General features: G+C 48.2%; 1 protein-coding gene across 1 annotated transcript in view; it reads left to right on the forward strand.

Annotated features, from left to right (window-relative positions):
* The window catches only part of LOC104300065 (collagen alpha-1(VII) chain-like), a 142,318-nt gene extending 122,640 nt beyond the window's left edge, over positions 1-19,678 (forward strand). Inside the window, exons 70-79 of the mRNA XM_054177846.1 lie at positions 858-920; positions 2,352-2,414; positions 3,653-3,769; positions 7,743-7,820; positions 9,297-9,350; positions 10,944-10,992; positions 12,120-12,304; positions 15,662-15,716; positions 17,148-17,318; positions 19,366-19,678. Coding sequence (XP_054033821.1) covers positions 858-920; positions 2,352-2,414; positions 3,653-3,769; positions 7,743-7,820; positions 9,297-9,350; positions 10,944-10,992; positions 12,120-12,304; positions 15,662-15,716; positions 17,148-17,318; positions 19,366-19,376 — 846 coding nt within the window. The 3' untranslated portion in view covers positions 19,377-19,678. The remainder of the gene's footprint in view (positions 1-857; positions 921-2,351; positions 2,415-3,652; positions 3,770-7,742; positions 7,821-9,296; positions 9,351-10,943; positions 10,993-12,119; positions 12,305-15,661; positions 15,717-17,147; positions 17,319-19,365) is intronic.
* The last annotated feature ends 1,085 nt before the right edge of the window (positions 19,679-20,763 follow it).

Raw genomic sequence — 20,763 nt, forward strand, 5'->3', positions numbered from 1 at the left:
CCAGAAGTTTAGTTTGGAGACTAGGAAAAAAGTTGTCACCAAAAATGCTGCTAATCCCTGGAACAGGCTGCCCAGGGCAGTTGTGGAGTCACTAGAGATTCACAGAATAATAGAATGATTTGGGTTGGAAGGGACCTCCAAAGGTTACCTAGTCCAAACTCCCTGCAGTGAGCAGGGACATCCTCCACGAGACCAGGTTGATCATATCCCTGGATGGATTTCATGTAGATGTTGTGCTGAGGGACATGGTCTAGCAGTAGATTTGGCAGTGCTGGGTTAACAGTTGGACTCAGTGACCTTAAAGGTCTCTTCCAACCAAAACAATTCTGAGATTCTACCTTTCTGACAATCTGGGGTAAAATAAAAAACCAGCCAGACCCTGCCCAAATCCCTTCCTGGTCTGTGTCTTAGCAACTGTCTGGACTCATTTCAACAATTCCTGCTGGGCACATTGCTCTGACTGTCAGCACCATTAGACCTTCCTCTGTAAACAGAGATAATGCCCCTTAATGGCCCTTTTATGAAGGGTTTCAAAAAGCTTGATAAGAAGCAAGGGAACTGTTGATAGCTGAACCAGTGGGATGGGTTGTTATTATTATTGTTATTAATATTGTCCTTTGGGTAAATGAAGCACTGCTCAGTCAATTTCCTACCTACTTTAATGTAGGTGGGCTTGGAACTAGGAAACTCTAAAATTTAAACTGGTTTAAAGCTAAGACTTTGCCTGTACCTGGACCTTCTGTTACCAGAAGTGTCATCATGTTACACACTCAAGCAGCACGCACTTGTCTTTTTTGACCCAACGCCTTAGGGGTTGTTTGTGCTTACAGCCCATCCACTGCTTTTTTCATCCACAGGGAGAAATTGGCAGTCCTGGAAAACCAGGGATCCCAGGATCAGATGGATCAGATGGACCAAAGGTGAGTATCTGAATTATAGAATTAGAGAATTGTTTTGGTTGGAAAATATCATCAAATCTAACCATCAACCTAACACCACCAGGTCCTCAAGTGTCATATCCACACTTTCCTGGAACACCTGCAGGGATGGTGACCTCCCTGGGCAGCCTGTTCCAATTCCTGACCACTTTCACTAAAGAAATTCTTCCTACTGTCCAACCTAAACTTCTCGTGGCATAATTTGAGGCCATTTCCTTTCATCTGTCATCTGATATGGTACAGAAGAGACCAATCCACACCTCATTCCAACCTCCTTTCAGAGAGCTGCATCACAGGATCACAGGATGTTAGGGGTTGGAATGGACCTCTGGAGATCTTCAAGTCCAACTCCCCTGCCAGAGCAGGACCATAGAATCCAGCACAGGTCACACAGGAGCACATCCAGATGGGTCTTGAAAGTCCCCAGAGACAGAGACTCCATAACCTCTCTGGGGAAGCCTGTTCCAGTGCTCTGGGACACTCACAGTGAAGAAGTTCCTCCCCATGTTGAGGTGGAACCTCCTGTGCTGTAGTTTACATCCATTGCCCCTTGTCCTATCTCAGGGCACAAGTGAAGAGGCTGTCCCTTCCTTCCTGACATCCAGCCCTCAGATATTTGTATACATTTATTAGATCCCCTCTCAGTCTTCTCCTCTCCAGACTAAACAGCCCCAGGTCTCTCAGCCTTTATTCATAGCATAGTGCTCCAGTCCCTTAATCATCCTGGTAGCTCTCTGTTGGGCTCTACAGTAGATGCCTGTCCCTCCTGAACTGGGGAGCCCAGAACTGGATGCAATATTCCAAGTAAGGTCTCAACAGCTATAGAGAGCTCAGCCTCCTCTTCTTCTGACTAAACAATCCCATTTCTGTCAGCCACACCTAATAAGACTTTTGCTCTAGACCCTTCACCAGCTCTGTTGCCCTTCTTACTTTTATGCATCTGCCTACAGGTGAAAGGTTCCCCAAAAGCTTTGTAGATGCTTCAAATCCACCTCTACAACATGCTTAATTCTTTCAAAGGGCACAAATAGGGTCTTTCTAGACTTATACGTAGAGATGTCCAGCCTGTATCTATAGGCTATTAGGAGGAAGTTCCTCACAATGAGGATGGTGCAATACTGGAACAGGTTGCCTGGAGATGTGGTGGAAGCCCCATCCCTGGAGATATTCAAGGCAAAACTTGATGGGGCCCTGAGCAACCTGATCTAATTAAAGCTGTCCCTTCTCATAGCAGGGAGAGTTGGACAAGTTGACCTTTGAGGGTCTCTTCCAACCCAGTGCACTCTGAGATTCTGTTCCAGCATAGGTCTAGGTGGAGATATTTGGACACTGATATGGGGATCCCTTCACCACCTCTGCAAGATTCAGCTGGTAAGTTCCCATTGGCCGTGATTTTATCTTGTCTTGTTCCAGGGTGAGCAGGGAGCATCAGGGGACAGTGGTGCCTCGGGAATCCCTGGGGAGAAAGGAGAAAAGGTTAGTAATGGTCAGACTGCATCAAGCTGCTATTTCTAAACCACATCCATCAGATTGTTAACAAAATGATACATTTTCTGCATGATAGGTACCCTTTCCAGCGGGCAAATGCCAACTGTCTGGAGCACTGAGCCTGACACTGCAGTTAGAAAGGGCAGGAGAGGGAGGTCTTCTTAAATTTACCCTCTGCTGATGTATGAAACCCCCAAAAAAGTGGATAATGTCATTGTCCCCTGGGCATATTGGACACGGGAGTGGCAAAGGTCTCCAAAGTGACCTGCTCCTGGGTTTTGCTTTCAGCTCCTTGTGGTCCCCACCTTGATCACTCCCCATCAAACATCCTTTTTCTGCATTGTAGAATTTTTCAAGCCTAAAATTTGTACCTTTCCATGGAAGGAAAAAAAAAAAGGTTTCAGATAAAGGAGGAATTAGCTTGCAACAAAACAAAACTACACAATCATCCCAGCAGCCTCCATCAACTCTTTTGACATTTCCCAGCCCTTCAGGACCTTCTCACATCCAGTTCCACCTTCTACTCTCCAGCTGATCTAGGATTATAAAGAATTTGTTGCTTTTATAGAAAACAACTCCTCTGGTCTTCAAGCCCTGTGTCAAATACTCAGGGTTCTTCTCTTGCCAAGCAGCACCTCTGGTTCACTGAGTCTTTGAGCTGTGAATGGTTGGAGGCTGGGAGATTATTTCTGAGGAAATATCACTCCCTCCCTCTTTTTCTGTTCTCCTGTTCTTCACAAACATCTGCTTTCAGCCACTGCTGAAGGTTGGGCATTAGGTTGACTCTATAGTCTTTCCTTCTACTGTGTTTGATGGGAGACTTTTGTGTTCACAGCAGCTTCAGGAGAAAGCTCAGTGGTACAGATGAGTAAGAAATTTAGAGGTCACCTCTTGGTGACCTCCTGTCTTCTCCTCAGGAGTTGTTTCCAGGGTTAGAGACTGAAGAACTACACGCAGGGAAAGTTGGACATTAAAAATTATTGGGCATCATACCAGAGAAGTTGTCCATGTCACCAAGCAGTGATGTAACTTCTGGACAAGTAAAGGTGGAGAACAAAGACAAGGTGATCTCTACCATCCTACTGATGCTCTGCTAATAGCACAAGAGCAGACAAAGTGCAATGTAAATGGTTTCCCTTATTGTCAATGCCATGGCAGCATTTGGGTAGCGTTTGGCCCATCTCTAAAACCACCCATGCCTGAACTGCTCTGTTGGTGATTCTCAGGGGGCCAAGGGAGTTCCTGGCTTGGGAGGCTTCAAAGGGAAAATGGGATGGCCTGGGAAGACTGGAGTTGCTGGACCAGATGGACCTCAAGGGCCACAGGGTGAACCAGGGCCACAGGTGAGCAGCAAGAGGTCTGTAGCATGCCCTGAACTCTGCTTTACAGCTGTATCTTACATCCTCATGTGATACAGCACCCTGGATGTGTGCCACATATCTGGGTGGCAGAACATTGGAACAGGCTGCCCAGAGAGGTTTTAGAGTGTCCTTCTCTGGAGACATTCAAAAGCCACCTGGATATCATGATCCTGTGTGACCTGCTCTAGGTGGTCCTGCTCTGGCAGGGTGGTTGGACTAGGAGATCCTTCAATATCCCTTCCAACCCCCAATATTCTGTGATTCTATGATGTCACCATGTTCACAGACATTTCCTCCAGCCTCCTACAAGCTGGTACCTGAAGTCTTCCACATTGAGATAGCTGCAAAGTCTACTGTCTTTCTGTGAGATCTTAGTCAGCTTGGTCAACTGGAACACGGGAAGTTCCATCTGACTTCTTTCCTTTGAAGTTCCACCTGACTTCTTTCCTTTGAAAGTGCCAGAGCCCTGGAGCAGGATGCCCAGAGAAATGGTGGAGTCTCCTTCTCTATTCTAGGTGATCCTGCTCTGGCAGAGGGGTTGGTCTAGATGACCTTTCAAGGCCCCTTTCAACCCCTAAAATTCGGTGATTCTGTGAGATTCCAAACCTACCTGGCCACAACCCTGTGCAACCTGCTCTGGGTGATCCTGGGATGTTGGACTCCATGATCTCCAGAGGTCCTTTTCGACTCCCACCATTCCACAATTCTGTAACTTGCTTCAACTCTTAGTGCATTTATCACAAAAGATTATTATTTTTTTCCTTTTCCTCACTTCTTTTCCTATCTTCAGTGTGAGCTGTGACCTCAGTGGAGAAAGGAAGGCTGATAATCTCAAGTTAGCAGGGCCACCAAGTGCACCCCTCCTGTTGCTAATTGTCTGGGGAGCAAGGTGCCAAGGTTTAGCAAAGAGCTGATGGCTTTCAGCCCCCATTTGTGGGCCACACTTAATAAGTATTTTTGCATGCCAGACATGCTGGGCACCTTTTGAAATGTGACAAAAAGACTTGGAAATGGATCTGCTAATAGTGTTTATGAGGAGGAACATGCTGCCCCCAGGTTCTATGGTAATGAAGAGTGTCTTCCCGCTGCCAGCACAATGTGGAGGGATGATGTTGGAGATTAATGTTAATCACCTGCCCTTAGACAGCATCCATTAAGTAACAGAGAACTTCTCAAGTCAGAGAGGGCTGGAAATGAAAATACCTTTCTCAGACGTGTTGGTGGGGCTGGCTGAGTGTCAGGCTTGGACAGGAAAGGATCTGAATTAACTTGGGAGAACTGAGAACAAAACAAAAACTGGAGTTGGGTAACTATCTGAAAGACCAACCAGTACAGAATCATAGAATTACAAACTGGGTTAGAAGGGACCTTTCAAGGTCCCAACCCCACTGCAGTCAGCAGGGACATCTGCAACTAGAGCAGGTTGCTCAGAGCCCCCAGACAGCCTGACCTTGAATGTTTCCAGGGATGAGTCAGCTACCACTTTTCTGGGCATCCTGGGACAGGGTCTCACCACTCTCAGCATGAAAATTTCTTCCTTCTCTCCAATCTAAATCTCCCTCTTTAAGTTTCAAACCATCACCCCTTGCCCTACCACAACAGCCCCTTCTAAAAAGTGTCCCCAGCTTTCTTCTTGGCCTCTTTAGATCCTGAAATACCACCAAGCACCAAAAAGTCTCCCTGGAGCCTTCTCTTGTCCAGGTTGAACAACCCAAATTCTCTCAGCCTGGCCTCATAGCAGAGGGCTTCCAGCCCTCCCATCATTGCCATAGCCTCCTCTGGCCCCACTCCAACAGGTCCATCCCTGTGCTATGCTGAGGACTCCAGAGCTGGACCAAGCACTGCAGGTGAGGGCAGAAACCCTTCCCTCCATCTGATGCCCACACTGCTGGGGATCAGCCCAGGCCAGGTTGGCTCTGGGCTGAGAATCCATGGTGTCAGCTCATGTCCAGCTTTTCACCCACCAGAACCCCGAAGCTGAGACAATTCAGACCCAATTTTGTCTGAAAGTCCTACTGTGTCTGGACCTTACTAGATCTCTCCTGGGTCTCAAATGTCTCCCTGTCCTCAAGCCCCTTGCAGGACTTCTGACATGGCTGGTATAAAGGTGTCTATGTTTTTTTCCCTATAGAGAGAAGAATATCATGTTGGGAAAGCCAGAAACCAAAAAATACTGACACTGGGTTTTAAGTCTTAGGGCAGGAATGAAAGAGGAAATGCAGGTGATACAGCAATCGTCAAACTGAGCGTCTGTATTGTGTCCTGAGAGGTCATCAAGTAAAGGCTTGACTCGCTGCCAGAGCAATTATGAGGACTGTCCCCAAGGTGTCCCCTAAAAGAGTGCAGGTGTAGAAAGAATCACAAAATTGGTTAGATTAGAAGATAATACCTTTAAGATCCATTCACCCACCCAGCGCTGCTAGTCACTACTAAACTGCGTCCCACAGCACCACACCTACACAGCTTTGAAACCCTTCTAGGGGTGGGGTCTCCACTACAGTCCTGGGCAGCCTGATCCAAGCCTCACCCTTTCGGTGAAGAAATTGTTCATGTCCACAACTTGTTCCTCCTGTGCACAACTTGAGGCTGTTTCCTCTTGTTCTATTGTTTGTTCCTTGGGAGAAGACACCAACCCCAGCTCACTCCAGCCTCCTTTCCGGAAGCTGTAGAGAGCAATGAGGTTTCTCCTCAGCCTCCTTTTCTCCAGGCTGAACAACCCCAGTTCACTCAGCTGCTCCTTACAAGACTTGTGCTCTAGACCCTTCCAGAATAATAAAATATGGACTAAATCCAGCTTCAGACCATAGCAGCAGCATTATTCTTCTTTCCCTTGCTCCTCAGCCTGTACCTTGCAATGAAAAATGTATCAAAAGAACAACAGAAAGAAAGAAGCAGCCCAAAGATTCTCATGTATGTTTTAAAAGGCTGAAACTTTTTCTGCTAGCATTTGCAAGCTCCAGAAGGCCTCTGTGAGATAATGAATGGCTTTTGTTTGGACACTGATGAAAGAGAGACTGTGAGATGCCAACTTCTACACCCACACTGCTACTTGTCTTTTTTCCTTAAATTAAAAGAGAAAGTCCCTGGGTCTGAGCTGCAGCTTTTGAATGTGGGAGGGTGTTATCTCCATCTGCAAGTCCTTCTCCTCCTGCTGAGACTCTGTTCCTTAAATTAGTGCCGGGACAGACAGTGTCGTAGACAGAAAACTTCCTCCTGTCCCTGCAGCACCCAATCCTTTCTGCAGGGATGGACCACAGGAAACACCTCATGGTTGCCCAGGGCAGAAAGGTCAAAGCCAAAGACCCATCCTGTCTGATCTGTCAGAGGAGCATCTGAGATCCAGAGGACTCAGTATCTTCTCCACACAAAAAAAAAAACCCACATAAATGTGGACTGGCTGGAGAGGTTCCAGGGAAGGACCACAAAGGTGATCCAAGGACCAGGAACCTGCCAGATTAGGAAAGGTTGAAAAGAACTGAGTTTGGCCAGCCTGGAGAAAAGAAGGCTCAGAGGAGACCTTCCCAGCATGGTCCAGTATTTAAAGGGTGACTACAAAGATGGAGACTCCCTTTTTATAAGGAGTCACATGGAAAATATGAGGGGTGATGGGGACAAGTTACTCCTGGGGAGATCACAGCTGGACACAAGAGGAACACCTTTCTGACAAGAACAATCAGCCATTGGAATAATCTCCCCAGTGAAGTGCTTGAGTCCCCAGCGTGGACACTTTGAATATTCAGCTGGGCAGGTGCTGGGCCGGTGCTGGGCCGTGCTTGTGTCAAGATAGGTTAGAGCAGATGATCCTTGAGGGCTACTTCTAACCTGATATTCTATGATTCTATAGTTCCTAATGATGTCCAGGTTGGGCTTTAGGGGAAAAAACTCAACCAGTGATGTGAGGTATCTCTGGAGGGTACCTGGGCACTGCTAACTGAGCTCTCCTCTTCCTCTCTAGGGTCCACAAGGGAAAAGAGGGAGAGCTCAGATCTGTCTGAGAGGACCCCCAGGCATGGATGGGCAAAAAGGAGAAATGGTGAGTGTGGGGCTGAGCCAGTGAGCTTCCTCACCACCTTGCAGCAGTGCAGATATCTGGATGACCTGTGACTGTTCTAGTATGCATTTCTCCCAGTTTTGCCACAACAAAAGTGCTTTTTAATTCCCACCTCCAGGTATTGGGCACAGGCAATGCTGCCCTCATGTCTTCTTGAAGGTATCTCCAGCAAGGACAACTGCTGTGAGTCTTGTGGGCTGCTAGTTGTTTGATGTAAAACTTCTTGAGGAAATCATCCCATTTTGGGGCACACATCCTCAGCTGTGCTCCCCATGGCAGACCAGGAGTGAACAGACAGTGAATCTCAAGATTCCAACCTGCAAACCGTGTTCTTGGGTCATTCCCTACATGCTGCAGGTCCTGCCAACATTGACACAATGGCTTTTTGCATCAGGAGGTGGCATTGCATTAGCTCCCTGTGTTGGTAGAATGCAGTGAGATTTCTCCTCATGCTTCAGCAGCCCTTGTGAGTGTGGATTGAGAAAAATTGTCGCTAGAGCTTTAATTTAACTCATTCTTCCTGTGACCCTTCTCCTTTAATATTTTGAAGTATTTGTAATCAACAGATCAAGTTTTCACCAGTTTTCTCCTAGGAGGCAGAAAGCCCTGTTGGCAAACCTCAGCATCTCACAGAATCAGAGAAGGGTTGAGGCTGGAAGTTGGAGCAGTCCAACCTCTATGCTAATGCAGGGTCACTCACAGTAGGTTGCCTAAGATCACAATGGCCAGGTGGGGTTGGAATCTCTCCAGAGAAGGAGACTCCACAACCTCTCTGGGCAGCCTGCTCCAGGGCTCCAGCATCCTCTCAGGAAATGTATTCCTCATGTTCAGATGGAATCTTCTTGGTTCCACTTTGTCCCTATTGTCCTTGTCCTGTTGGTGGGCACCACTGACAAGAGTCTGGCCACATCCTCTTGCCCCTTGCCCTTTAGATATTGATCAGTATTGGGAGGTTCCCTTCTCAGGCTGCTCTTCTCCAGGTTAAACAGCCCCAAGTCTCAGCCTCTCTCAGAGAGATGCTTTGGTCCCCTTAGCATCCCTGTAACCCTCCGCTGGACTCCCTCCAGTAGCCCCCAGTCTCTCTTGAACGGATGAGCCCAGAACTGGACCCAACTCTCAAGCTGTGACCTTGCTAGGGCAGAGCAGAGGGAGAAGAGAGCCTCCCCTGACCTGCTGGCTGCTCTCTTCTTCATGCAGCCTAGGAGCCCATCTGCCTTTTTGGCCACAAAGGCCACAAAGGCACGCTTTTGTTCTTGCTTCCTTGCATGTGGATGAGTCTGTTCTGTTCTGTTCCATGAGCTGCTCACAGATATCCCTAAAATTTATAGCAAAACATGTGAGTCTTTTTTTCTCATCTCCCTTCCTTGCATCTTCTTCCCTCTCTCAGATGCACTTATTTTTGGAGCATTTAATGGTCAATCTGCTGAGGTTTTGTAATGACTTAACTGTTTTTAACAGGGTGAAAATGGTCCAACTGGCCAGAAAGGAGAAAAAGGAGATCCTGGTCTTTCTGTGAGTACTTCAGTGCGAGATCACATCCTATTACCCAGACCTGAATAGAGAAAATAGGACAAACTGCCCCTAAGAGGTGTAGGGGAGGAGGGAAATGCTGAGAAACAGATTCATTCAGAGAATATTTGGGAAATGAGTGCATTGGCTGTTACCTAGAGACATCAGACCTGCCCAGGCTGGTGAGGTGGGAGCAGTGCTGGGCTCTACCATATGACCCAGAGCCCAAGGCACATTTCTTCTTCTCCCATCCTCCCCATGGCACTTCAAACTCAAATAGGATCAGTGCCACTGCTCCAGGGCTGATCAAATGCAAAGACAGAGCATGAGAGAGAAATGTCATCACTGCAAATCTGCCGCTCTGGGTTTAGAAATCCTGAAGAAGGATGAGTGGTTGACCCACATGGTTGACACACTCTCTTGCAGCTCCCCTACCATTAGGGTCTCCATCCTCCTGTCTGATCAAATCTGGTTTGTTCCACTTGATTGATATGATGTGATACTTCCATCCTTCCAGTGTGTGGAGGCCAAGCAGGAGTAGTTTTAGCCATGGGTGTCATGAGCAGCAGTGCCCCTGCTAAAGAGCCCATCTCACTATGTAGAAAGTGCCCCAGAATTTGTCATCCTTAGAAAGACAAGAGGTGGTGACCACGTGAAGTTCAGTAGACAATCAACCATCACATCACCATGCTGAGTTGAAAAAGTGACAGCTGGCTGGCCCAAAGGTGAAGGACAAGGCTCAAAATCCAAGAGACCAGATGTCTTGTTCTGTGGGAAGTGTTAGCTGGTAAAGAGGCAGAGAAGAACAAAACGAGATGCAGTGACATCTCACCTCAGTCCAGTGGTACAGCCCATTTTTATGGGTAAAGCCTGTAGTATCCTTTGAGTAGCCCCTTTGCAAGGATGCAGGTGGCTTTATGAACTTTCTCAGAGGTAAGGGACATCTAAGAGACAATTGCTTCAGTTGTAGTGGCAAAAGGATGGGGAGACTCATTGGAAAGCCAGCTCAGGCTTGAGCTGTGCCATGAGCCTCATGTTGGGCTGGGGATCCCAGCTCTTCACCTTAAGAGCAGCTGGCTACAGGATAGCCATGAATTTGCAAAGGGCATCATTTCCCTGATGTGCCCCAAACTTTGAGCTGAAATCCTTGTGACATCAAATATACATCTCTGATCTCAACCAGAGAACCATAATGTCAGAGAATTGTTTCAGCTGGAAAGATCTTTGAGTCCAATCGTCAACCTAATACCGCCATGTCCCACAGTGCCATGTCCACCTCCAGGGGTGGTGACTCTACCACCTCCCTGGGCAGCCTGTTCCAACACCTGACCACTCCTTCAGTACAGAAATTTTTCCTAATGTCCAAACTAAACCTCCCCTGGCACAATTTCAGGCCATTTCCTCTTATCCTATTGCCCCACCTCACCACAACCTCTACAATCATCTCAGCTACCTCCACCTCACTACAACCATACCCAAGCTGAGGTGGTCTCACCAGAGCTGGAGCAAGCAGAGTGGGATGAGGCAGAGAGTGTAGCAAGATGATGCTGGGTAGAAAAATCACCACTTACCTCTGTTTTTCCCCCTATGGCACAGGAGGAAGAGGTGAAGGAGGTGGTCAGGAGCGAAATGAGAGGCAGCTGCGGTAAGTGGGCTGGCTCCCTGTGCTCAGGGCCACCTCTGTGACACCTGCCAGCAACTAAATTGGACCAATTTGAGACCCAGCACAGTCTGGCTTGGCAGAGCAAATATCACCCCATTAGCAGCAAGTGGAGAGGCGTCACCTCATCATGCTCAGAGGCAAGCATGGGCTTCTGGGCCATGAGGTCCCTGCTGTAGTCCTGACCTCCTACTCAAACTCTTAATTTCTTCCTTTTAAACCCTTTCTCTTCCCATTTCTACTCCCAGGGTTTTGTCAGCAAAGCTTTCTGCCCTGGTTATCTCCATTTCCCCTGCTGACTGGTGGAAGGTTCTTGGTGGCAGGGGAAAGTTTGGAGCTGCATTTTGTCTAATAACAGCCTTCTCATTTCTGTCTTCTACTTTATGGCATTTCTTAACATCAAGGCCTCTCCTCTCCAGCAGTGAATATCTGCTGACCTGCACCACCACAGTAACAAAACCCACCATTTTTGGTGATTTTTTTTACCCCAAACTCCAAATATCATGAAGGTGTCAGGTTTTGAGGTCTTTTCCATGCCCAGCTGCCTGAGGATGGCAGAAAGCTTTCCTATTCCTGTTTCACACCCTGGGACCTGCCTATGGCTGAGGAGGGTTGAGATTCACCACCAAGATGCTTCAGCCATTAAACTGGAGTCACACTTGTTTCTGCCTAAAGGTGTTAGAAGGCATCTGAATGCTACAAAGAGAGGAACAAAAAGGATGGAAAATAGTCCATGTAAACATGTCCTACTTGTAAAAATAATGATTTTGAGTCATAGAATGGTTTGAGTTGGGAGGAACCTTAAAGATCATCTAGTTCTAACTCCTCTGCCACAGAGAGGGACACCTTTCACTAGATCAGGTTGCTCAAAGCCCCATCAAACCTCACCTTGAACACTTGCAGGATGGGGCATCCACAACTTCTCTCAATCAGCCTTTTCTCCTTGCCCTAAACCAGCCTGAAGCTTCAGCCAGGTGGATGTGACTTCTCTCCCACCCCATGCTGTGCAGTGGCAGCCACTGTGTTTAGCTCCAACCATTTGTGGAAGCATGGTGGCTTTCAAACCATCCCACCAGATTCCATCCACACTGAGTCAGCAATTTAATCCACAGGTCTGGAGGCAGCTGAAATCAACAGGCAGCTCCAAGGGTATTTTCAGCCTCAAGAACACAGCAGAAGTGGTGATGAAAACCAGGATGAAATGCTCAACAATACTCAGAGCATGACCGCATCGGTGACTTCAGTGAAGCCCTTCAAGGAGCAACCTTCACCTATCACAGGTAAGTTCAGCTGCATGGCTGTATGCTTTCCATCTTTCCAGCCATGGCAAATAGTATCTTCTGGGGCACTTCATGAACCCAGTGCCAAGTCCTCTTCCCTGGGACTAGGCAGAAATAAGGCAGTGGTGAGATTTCCAGTGAGGGCTCCTACACTGAGATGCTCCTGTGCTGAAAATGGCTCAGAGATGAGGTGAGATGATGCTCCTGGAAAGGCTGGTGGGTGAGGCAAAAGCTTTAATGATGATCACCACCTTCAAAAGGAAGACATTTTAAAGGTCTGGAAGGATGGAGGTATTTTCAGGCTGATTTTTTTCTACCTCTCTCCACCATGTCCTTTGCAGCTTCCAGCAGAGCTTCCTACCAGCCAGAAATTACATACCTGAGACCAAACACTGGAGTTATTTCACACTATTTCTGCCCAGGGTCTCGTGAACCCTTTAATGGGTAAAACAGCTCATTACAGCTAACAGGAAAACAACCTGCTCTATTTCTGTCCCTTTGTGTTGTCCAAGAGGGAGGAGGAGAAGAGCCAAGCTCCTGCTCTGAAGACATGCAATACAGACCTTCCTGTACACGAACACCATTGAGTTTGTGGCATCTCCTCCCACCACATCTACCTCTACACCAGGCAACTGAACAGGGCAAGAGCATGATCCAAGACTGCTGACACTTCTAGGTGTTTTCAGGCTTCCAGTAGGATCTTGAGCAGCAACAGGCAGCTGAGGTGCAACCATCATTTTTGGGGAGGAAGGCTGATCAGCTTAGGAGGTGAACAATGTCCTAATACTCGCCCATGGGCTGGAGGTAGGTTCATGGTCTAGTCTGTAGGCACAGCTGATGGAGTGATTCCCTAGGAGACTCCAGGACCACCTTTGGATGCACTGAGACACTGGTGGAAAAAATCTAGGAGATGACCCCAACGGATGCAGAGAAATCCATTAATATGTGGCAAAGAAAGGCCAGGGAAGACCCAAGGAAGCTCTTTCCAAGAGCTGCATTTCAGATCATCTACCCTTTCTTCTGACCATGAACTTACTGTAGTGAGCATTACAATGAGGGAATGTTTGGCCTGGCTTCATACAGACCTGGTGAGCAATTTGGTCCCCTTGGCACAGAAGAGCTAACAGTTGGATATCCTTCTCCTGTCCCCATAGTATAATGGCTTATGGGTGGCTTTTCCAAGCTTTCTGGGCCTGTTTGTCTCCTGGGCTGCTGATAGAGGCAATAAGCAGCCCTTTGATATGACCACCTTGAGGGGTTTCTGGGTAACTCTGCCCTAAATTTGAGCAGCAACCTGGAAGTGACCTTCACCTAGTAAGGACCACAGAAGCTGCCCTCCTCCAGGTCCATCACAGCTTCCAATCCATGCCACAGCCACCCATGGATCTTCTGACCTCATCATCAGGATTTGGCTTTGAACTTTGTTTTATAAGGGACAGGTAGTGAAAACATGATGCAGAAGGGCTGGGGAAGGGTGCAATAGAGGAGGGCCTTCTGTCAAGCATTGGCACAGGTTGCCCAGAATGGTGCTACCACCACAGAATAGAATAGAATTAACCAGGTTGGAAAAGACCTCAGAGATCATCAAGTCCAACCTATCACCCAACACCATCTAATCAACTAAACCATGGGACCAAGTGCCTCATCCAGTCTCCTCTTAAACACCTCCAGTGATGGTGACTCCACCACCCCCCTTGGCAGCCTACTCCAATGACCAATTACTCTTTCTGTGAAGAATTTCTCCTAACATCCAGCCTGAACCTCCCCTGGTGCAGCTTGGGACCGTGTCCTCTTGTTCTGGTGCTGCTTGCCTGGGAGAAGAGACCAACCCCCACCTGCCTACAACCTCCCTTCAGGTAGTTGTAGTCCACATCCCTGGAAGGATTTAGAAGTTGTGTAGATCTGTTGCTGAGGGGCATGGTTTAGAGGTGACCTGACAGTGCTGGGCTCATGTTGGACTTGATCTTAAAGTTCTCTTCTAACCAAAACAATCCTATGAGTCTGTTCTGTGATTCTATGCAAGTTGTTGGCCTACAGTTGATATGTGTTGACCTTTATTATCTAAGACAGCTCTTTCCCAGAACTTCAGGGAGAGTTTTAAGTCAACCCCTTTGATGATGATCAAAATCATGACCACCTTCATTTTTCCCCTTGTGCAGTCTACTAAGGACCAAACAAATCTCCCCCAAACCCTGCCTAGCCAGAAATCTTCCAAGTCCAGCTGAGCCTAGAACTTGACCCCAACCATCACAGATTCACAGACCTCATCAGACTGGAATAGACCCTTAAAGGTCATCTTGTCCAACCCCCCTGTCCAGCCTTCAACTAGATCAAGCTGCCTAGGGCCACATCAAGTCTGATGTTGACTGTCTCCAAGAATGGGGCCTCAACCACATACCTGGGCAGCCTGTTGCAGTATTTCACCACTCTCATTGTGAAGAAGTTCCTCCTAATGTCCAACCTAGAGCCACCCTGCTGCAGTTTAAAACCATTGTCCCTTCTCCCATCACTCCAGCCCCTTCTAAACAGTCCTTTCCCAGCCTTTCTGTAGGTCCCCTTACGACATTGAAATGTAGCTATAAGGTCTCCCTCGAGCCTTCTCTTCTCCAAGCTGAACAGCCCCAATTCTTTCAGCCTGTCTTCATAGAAGGGGTACTCCAGCCCTTTGATCACCTTTGTGGCCCTCCTCTAGACTCTCACCTTCACCATCTTCCTCCTGCTTACCCCCAAGCTCTCTCCTGCTGCCTGTGTCATACATCAAAGACACCATGACCATCATCCATCTGGGTTTAAGCTCGCTTTCTCTCCAGGCAGTGTGTGGGATCTGGGTGGTTTCAGATAGATGGGGCCTTCCACATGTGATTGAATCAGAGCCGCAGCCCTGGCCGGCCGACAATGCCATTAGAGCCCAGCTCGGAGGCAGCAGGGCTCATAAATTGCTGGGCTAAGTGACAAGCGTGGACAGATGCTCCGAATGCTAACAGGATTCTGCAGTGGCAGGGTTATTGCTGCCAGATTATGATTGCTGCTGGCTCTTCAAAGCTCACAGATTTACAGAACATCCCCCCACCCCGCCTTTCCTCACCCCCCACCCTGACATTTATCTCCTGCAAGCAGCCACGGATGCTTCCATTCGCTCTGACTAACACCCAACCTTTCTGTCTGAGTTGTTTAACACCATTAGGACTTTTATTGCTGCTGGTTTCTCCCTCTCCTTGCCAATTGCTCTGTGACATTTATGAAGAGGACTTGTTGGCTGGTAGAAAGCCCTTGTAAGGCTCCAGAGATCTATATTTAAAGGGTGGCTAATTTGTTTGTGTGCCCTTGTTCCATGTGATTCTTCCTTTGCTTCCCCAACAGCTCCCTGGGCACAGCCAAGGATGGGTGTCTCTCAGCGCAGGCGTCGAGAAGTCCACAGTCAATTACCAGGTGAAAAGATCTGAATGAGGTGACATTCAGAGAAGTCACTTCCCACCTGTGGGAAGTCACTTCCCAGGCAGGAAGTGGCTTTTGGCATTGGGATCAAGAGGATGTGGCACTGAAAGGGTTATGTGTGCCAGCAAACAGAGGTCCAAAACTCAGGTTTGGACTTTTCTGGGTGAACCTGCCTTGACAATGGGGATGTTGGACTCAATGACTTGGGGTTGTTTAGTCTGGAAAAGAGAAGATTGAGAAGAAGTCTTCTCAATGTTTGTAAATATCTGAAGGGTGATTGCCAAGAAGAACTTGCCAGGCTCTTTTCCAGTGGTGTTCTCTGGTAGGACAAGAGGCAATGGATACAAATCGAAACACAGGAAGTTCCACCTCAATGTGAGGAAAAGCTTCTTTACTGTAAGGTTAATGGAGCACTGGAACAGGCTGCCCAGGGAGGTTGTGGAGTCTCCTTCTCTAGAGATTTTCAAGACACCCCTGGATGTCTTCCTTTGTGACCTGTCCTAGGTGACCCTTCTTTGGCAGGGAGGTTGGACTCGATCTCCAGAAGTCCTGTCCAACCCCTACCCATTCTGTGTGATTCTGTGTCACTTGGCTTGAGGCAGAATTTTTTTCTGCAAGGCATTGAGCTGGTGGTGACCAAACTGGTGGGTATCTTCACACAATCCAGTGCCATCCAGCCCCACCAGCAAAATACACAGTGCAAGTCACAGAATCACAGAATGGTAGGGGTTGGAAGGAACCTTTGAAGATCCCCAAGGCTACACTTTGAATGCAGCCACCCTGCAAAGACCCACACCCAAGACCCAGAACTTAGTTGCCTCCTTGCAAAGGAGATGTCAGAGATGTATTGTGATGGGCACCAGAGGGGTAGAGAGTGTCATGATGCAATAAGGAACCTCATGCTCTTCCCATTATGGAAATCCACTGCTGAATGTCCCCTCCCGTGGTTCTTCCTACCCCTTTTTCTCTGCCACCACCATTGCTTTGGAGTTCTGGGCCTCTCACTCTGAGATGAACATTGAGCTGCTGGAGTCTGTCCAAAGAAGGGCAAGGTAGCTTGTGAAGGGGTCTAGAGCACAAGTCTTAGGAGGAACAGCTGAGGGACCTGGGTTTGTTTACTCTGGAGTGAAGGAGGTGGAGGGGAGACCTTCTGGCTCTCTACAACTCCCTAAAAGAAGGTGGGATCCAGGTGGGGGTAGATGTGGTGCTGAGGGACATAGTTTAGTGGTGACCTGGGTTAATGATTGGACTTGATGATCTTAGGGATCTCTCTAACCAGAACTGTGAGTTTCTATGACTGTGGGGCAGTAGAAGTCCCTGGACCAGCCCCACACATTTGCCCATGGGAGGGAATCAGGGTGCCAGAGTGGGCCTTTTCCCACCTGGGTCCAACATGCAAGTGGGTGGGGGGGTGTTTCCCCACAGGTCCCTGCCTGCAGCCCATGGATGAGGGCTCCTGCCACCACTACACCCTGCTCTGGTACTATCACCAAAAGGCCAACACCTGCAGACCCTTCATCTTTGGGGGATGCCAAGGGAACAGCAACCGCTTCAAAACCAAGTGGAAATGTGAGTGGCGGTGCAAACCCTCAGCAGGTAAGGCAGCTCCTGAGCCCTCTGACCCTCCTTTTCCTCCAGACAGGAGTAAGGTCAAAACAGGAAAACCCAGCCATAACCTGCCCACCTTCATTGCTTCATGGTGCCCTACCAGGACCAAGCAAGGACTCTGAGAGATGCCTCTAGTTTGCAAGGTCTCATTCCCTACTCACTCACAGCTCGCTTTGGTCCCTGCTAGCTCCTCCCTTGGGCCATGTCTGTATATGAGGTGCAGGTGGACATGTGGGTGATGAGGAGGGTCCCTGTGGGCATTAGCCCTCATGAGCAGTAACTTTTTCCAGGAGCAGTCAATTTCTTCAGGAAAATGCTGGGGGAAATAGTGTCTAAAGATTTTCTAAAGTCCAGGTAGACAACATTCATGACCTTTCTCTTGCCCACTATATAGTTCACCTTGTCACAGAAGGAGAGAGGTTCCTATCCCAGGACAGCAGATCCTGATAGTTCACATGCCTTGAGTTCAGTCACCTCATGCATTCTGACAGCTGAGGAGCCCTCTGTACCCTGGACTGGTCTACCCAAGCACCTCTCTGGGTTCTCCAGTGACCAAAGACTTCAGGCAGAACCTGAAGCTTATGGAGCTGCCCTGATCTAGACCACGAGCAGTTCTCCATTGAAGTCATACCTTATTCAGGGTTTCAGTGGGCAAAACTCACTACTAGAAGCCCCTCTGGGTTTCCATTGCCTGATGTAGAGTTCATGGGGTCAGCCTGCATGGCTCTTCCTCCTTCCCAGGCATATGGTAGGTCAAAGCAGGAGAAATGGGGTGCTACTGACCCTGACACCAGCTTTCGTAGATACTCCTCTCTCAGCCTTTTCTTCTACGTGGAGACAACCCTTTCAGGTGTCAGGAGAAATGCATTAATACATTAAAAAATACCCTCTGGTGAGATCTATCTGCTCTGTCTTCAAAGGCATTTTGAAAAGAGGAAGAAATTCCTAAGTTTGGGTTCCTCTCAGGGTTGTCAGGTGGTCCTGAGGTGCTCTTTGAGGAGGAGGCGTATGTGTTTACTGCCAGCCCAAACTGGTTGCCCTCTTTTGTGTGTGTCCCTCCCCACCCCAACAAGGTTTAACAGCACTCCTTGGGCTTGAAAGTGAGCCCATCTTTCTTTGTTGAACATAAGGACATTCAAGATAGACCAGCTGGCTCATTTAGCCCGGTCAGTGCTCATGTTTGGTGGCCTACTTCTTTGCAATGTACTATGTGAGAGGAAGCCATTCTCAGTGCTTTAACCTCCAGTCCCAGCAGCACCAAGTCATAAGAGAACATCTTCCCATCCAACACTTTTCCCTAGGGTGCAAGCATAAAGAGACAGTGCAGCCTTCACAGAGCAGCCACAGGTACCTCCAATAGTGTGTTTGTACTCCCTTTGTGGAGAGAAGCAACCACTGGGGAGTAGGAGTCATCCAAAACCAGGTCAAGTCCATGTGCTCCCTAAACCATGCCAGAAGCTAACCAAGATCAGGACATTTGCTTCATGGATGCCTGATGTTGTGTGAAGGGTCTAGAGCAAAAGTCCTATGAGGAGCATTGTTTGGTCTGAAGAAAAAGAAGGTGAGGGAAGACCTTCTAGCTCCCTACAATTCCCTGAAAGGAGATTAGAGCCGGGTGGGGGTTGTTCTCTTCTGCCAGGGAACAAGCAACAGGACAAGATGAAATGGCCTCAAGTTGTGCCAGAGAAGGTTTAGTTTGGACGTGAGAAAAACTGTCTTCCCCATAAGTGTTGTCAAGGCCAAGAGCTGGCTGCCCAGTGTCATGGTGGAGTACCCTGGAGGCCTTTCAGTGTCTTGTAGATATGGTACCGAGGGACATGGTTTAGTGGTGACCTGGCAGTGCTGGGTTAATGATTAGACTCAATGATCTTAAAGGTCCTCTCCAACCCCCATGATTCTATGACCTGGCATAGACAACCCCAAGGTAACAAGGACCTCCTGAGCCACTGTGAGCATGGAAGGTTCATAAGAAGCCCAAGCTGCAACCAACCTCCAATGTGCCCTTTGTTTTCTTTTTCTGTACTTTGAAAACCAGTCAGAAGATGATCAGCTGGAACTGCATTAACTCAGAAGAGACATAGAGATGCAAAAAGCGTCTTCAGGACCCCCCAGAGACTGAGCAAACAAGACAAACCGTTTAATGTGAAGAGGTTTGGAAAAAAAGGTGTTGGGAAACTGTAGTCATGACCTGGAAATAAAGTGGTAAGAGGAAAGGGAAGCATCTGATTGCTCAGGGAAGTGGAGATGTCCAAAGGCTTGTGGCTGCACTACTTGACCCATGGGAATACTGTGCAGAAGCAAGTGGCACATCCCCCTGAGTTTATTTCTGTAAAATAAAGATGTGTGAATGCTGCCATGTAGAATTTGGTTCATTGCTCACCTGAGAGCTAAAAGTGTCAGAGAAAGGTGAGAATTTCCATCTCTCCATGTCAGACCAGCTGGGCAGGTTGAGCCACATCTCATGGCCTTTCAGCTTGACCACTCCTCACAGTCTTTAGCAAGTCCACCTTCCCCTTCACTTGACTGCTGGCTGGACAGATGAACAGAACCATTCCAAACTTTACAGTAAAAAAAAAGCCAAAACAACAACAGGGTTCAGAAGCAGCCTTCTCTTTGCCAAATGACACCTCCAGCTCTTCAGGGTGTTTGGAGCTGGTGCACAGAGAGGTGTGGAAATCTAGTAAGTGGGAGGCTAAGCCTCTGGGTGGCCACATGGACGCAGCTGAGAAGGGCCTCATTCAATAGTATCTCCTTCAAGCACAAATCATGGGAAAGCATGCCAGCCTCTGGGAAGGGGCAAAGCACCTCTGATGTCATTGTTACCAGCTTGGCAAGGCTATTCCTGACATTTTTGTGCTGCATTTTGGGCTCCCAGTCCTTGGCCTGAGGAGCCCTGCTGTGCCCTGGCAGTGTGAGCATCCATGGGTGTGAGCCATGATGCCTCCCATCGTAATGAAAGGTCTATGCCCATGTAATCAGCACTGGTGAGGCCACACCTTGAGGCCACACCTTTTGGGCCCTTCACTCAAAGGAGGACATTGAACTGCTGGAGCATGTCCAGAGAAGGGCAACAAAGCTGGTGAAGGGTCTGGAGAACAAATCTTGTGAGGAGCAGCTGGGGTTGTTCAGCCTGGAGAAAAGGAGGCTGAGGGGAGACCTTCTGTCTCTCTACAACTCTCAGAATGGAGACTGGAGCCAGGTGGTGGAGTCTTCCTTCCCAGAGGGATTTCAAAGACGTGTGGACATGATGCTGAGGGACATGGTTTAGTGGTCACCTGGTAGGTCTGGGTTAATGGTTGGACTGGATGACCTTAAGTCTTCCAACCTTTATGGTTCTATAATTGTTTAACAGATCCCAAACAGACATGCCCAAGAATTCTATGTGTTGTCACACTTCTGCCCCATAGAGTCAAAAAAACATTTTCATTAAAGA

Source organism: Dryobates pubescens, chromosome Z (genome assembly GCF_014839835.1).
Source record: "Dryobates pubescens isolate bDryPub1 chromosome Z, bDryPub1.pri, whole genome shotgun sequence".
Taxonomy (NCBI): Eukaryota; Metazoa; Chordata; class Aves; order Piciformes; family Picidae; genus Dryobates; species Dryobates pubescens.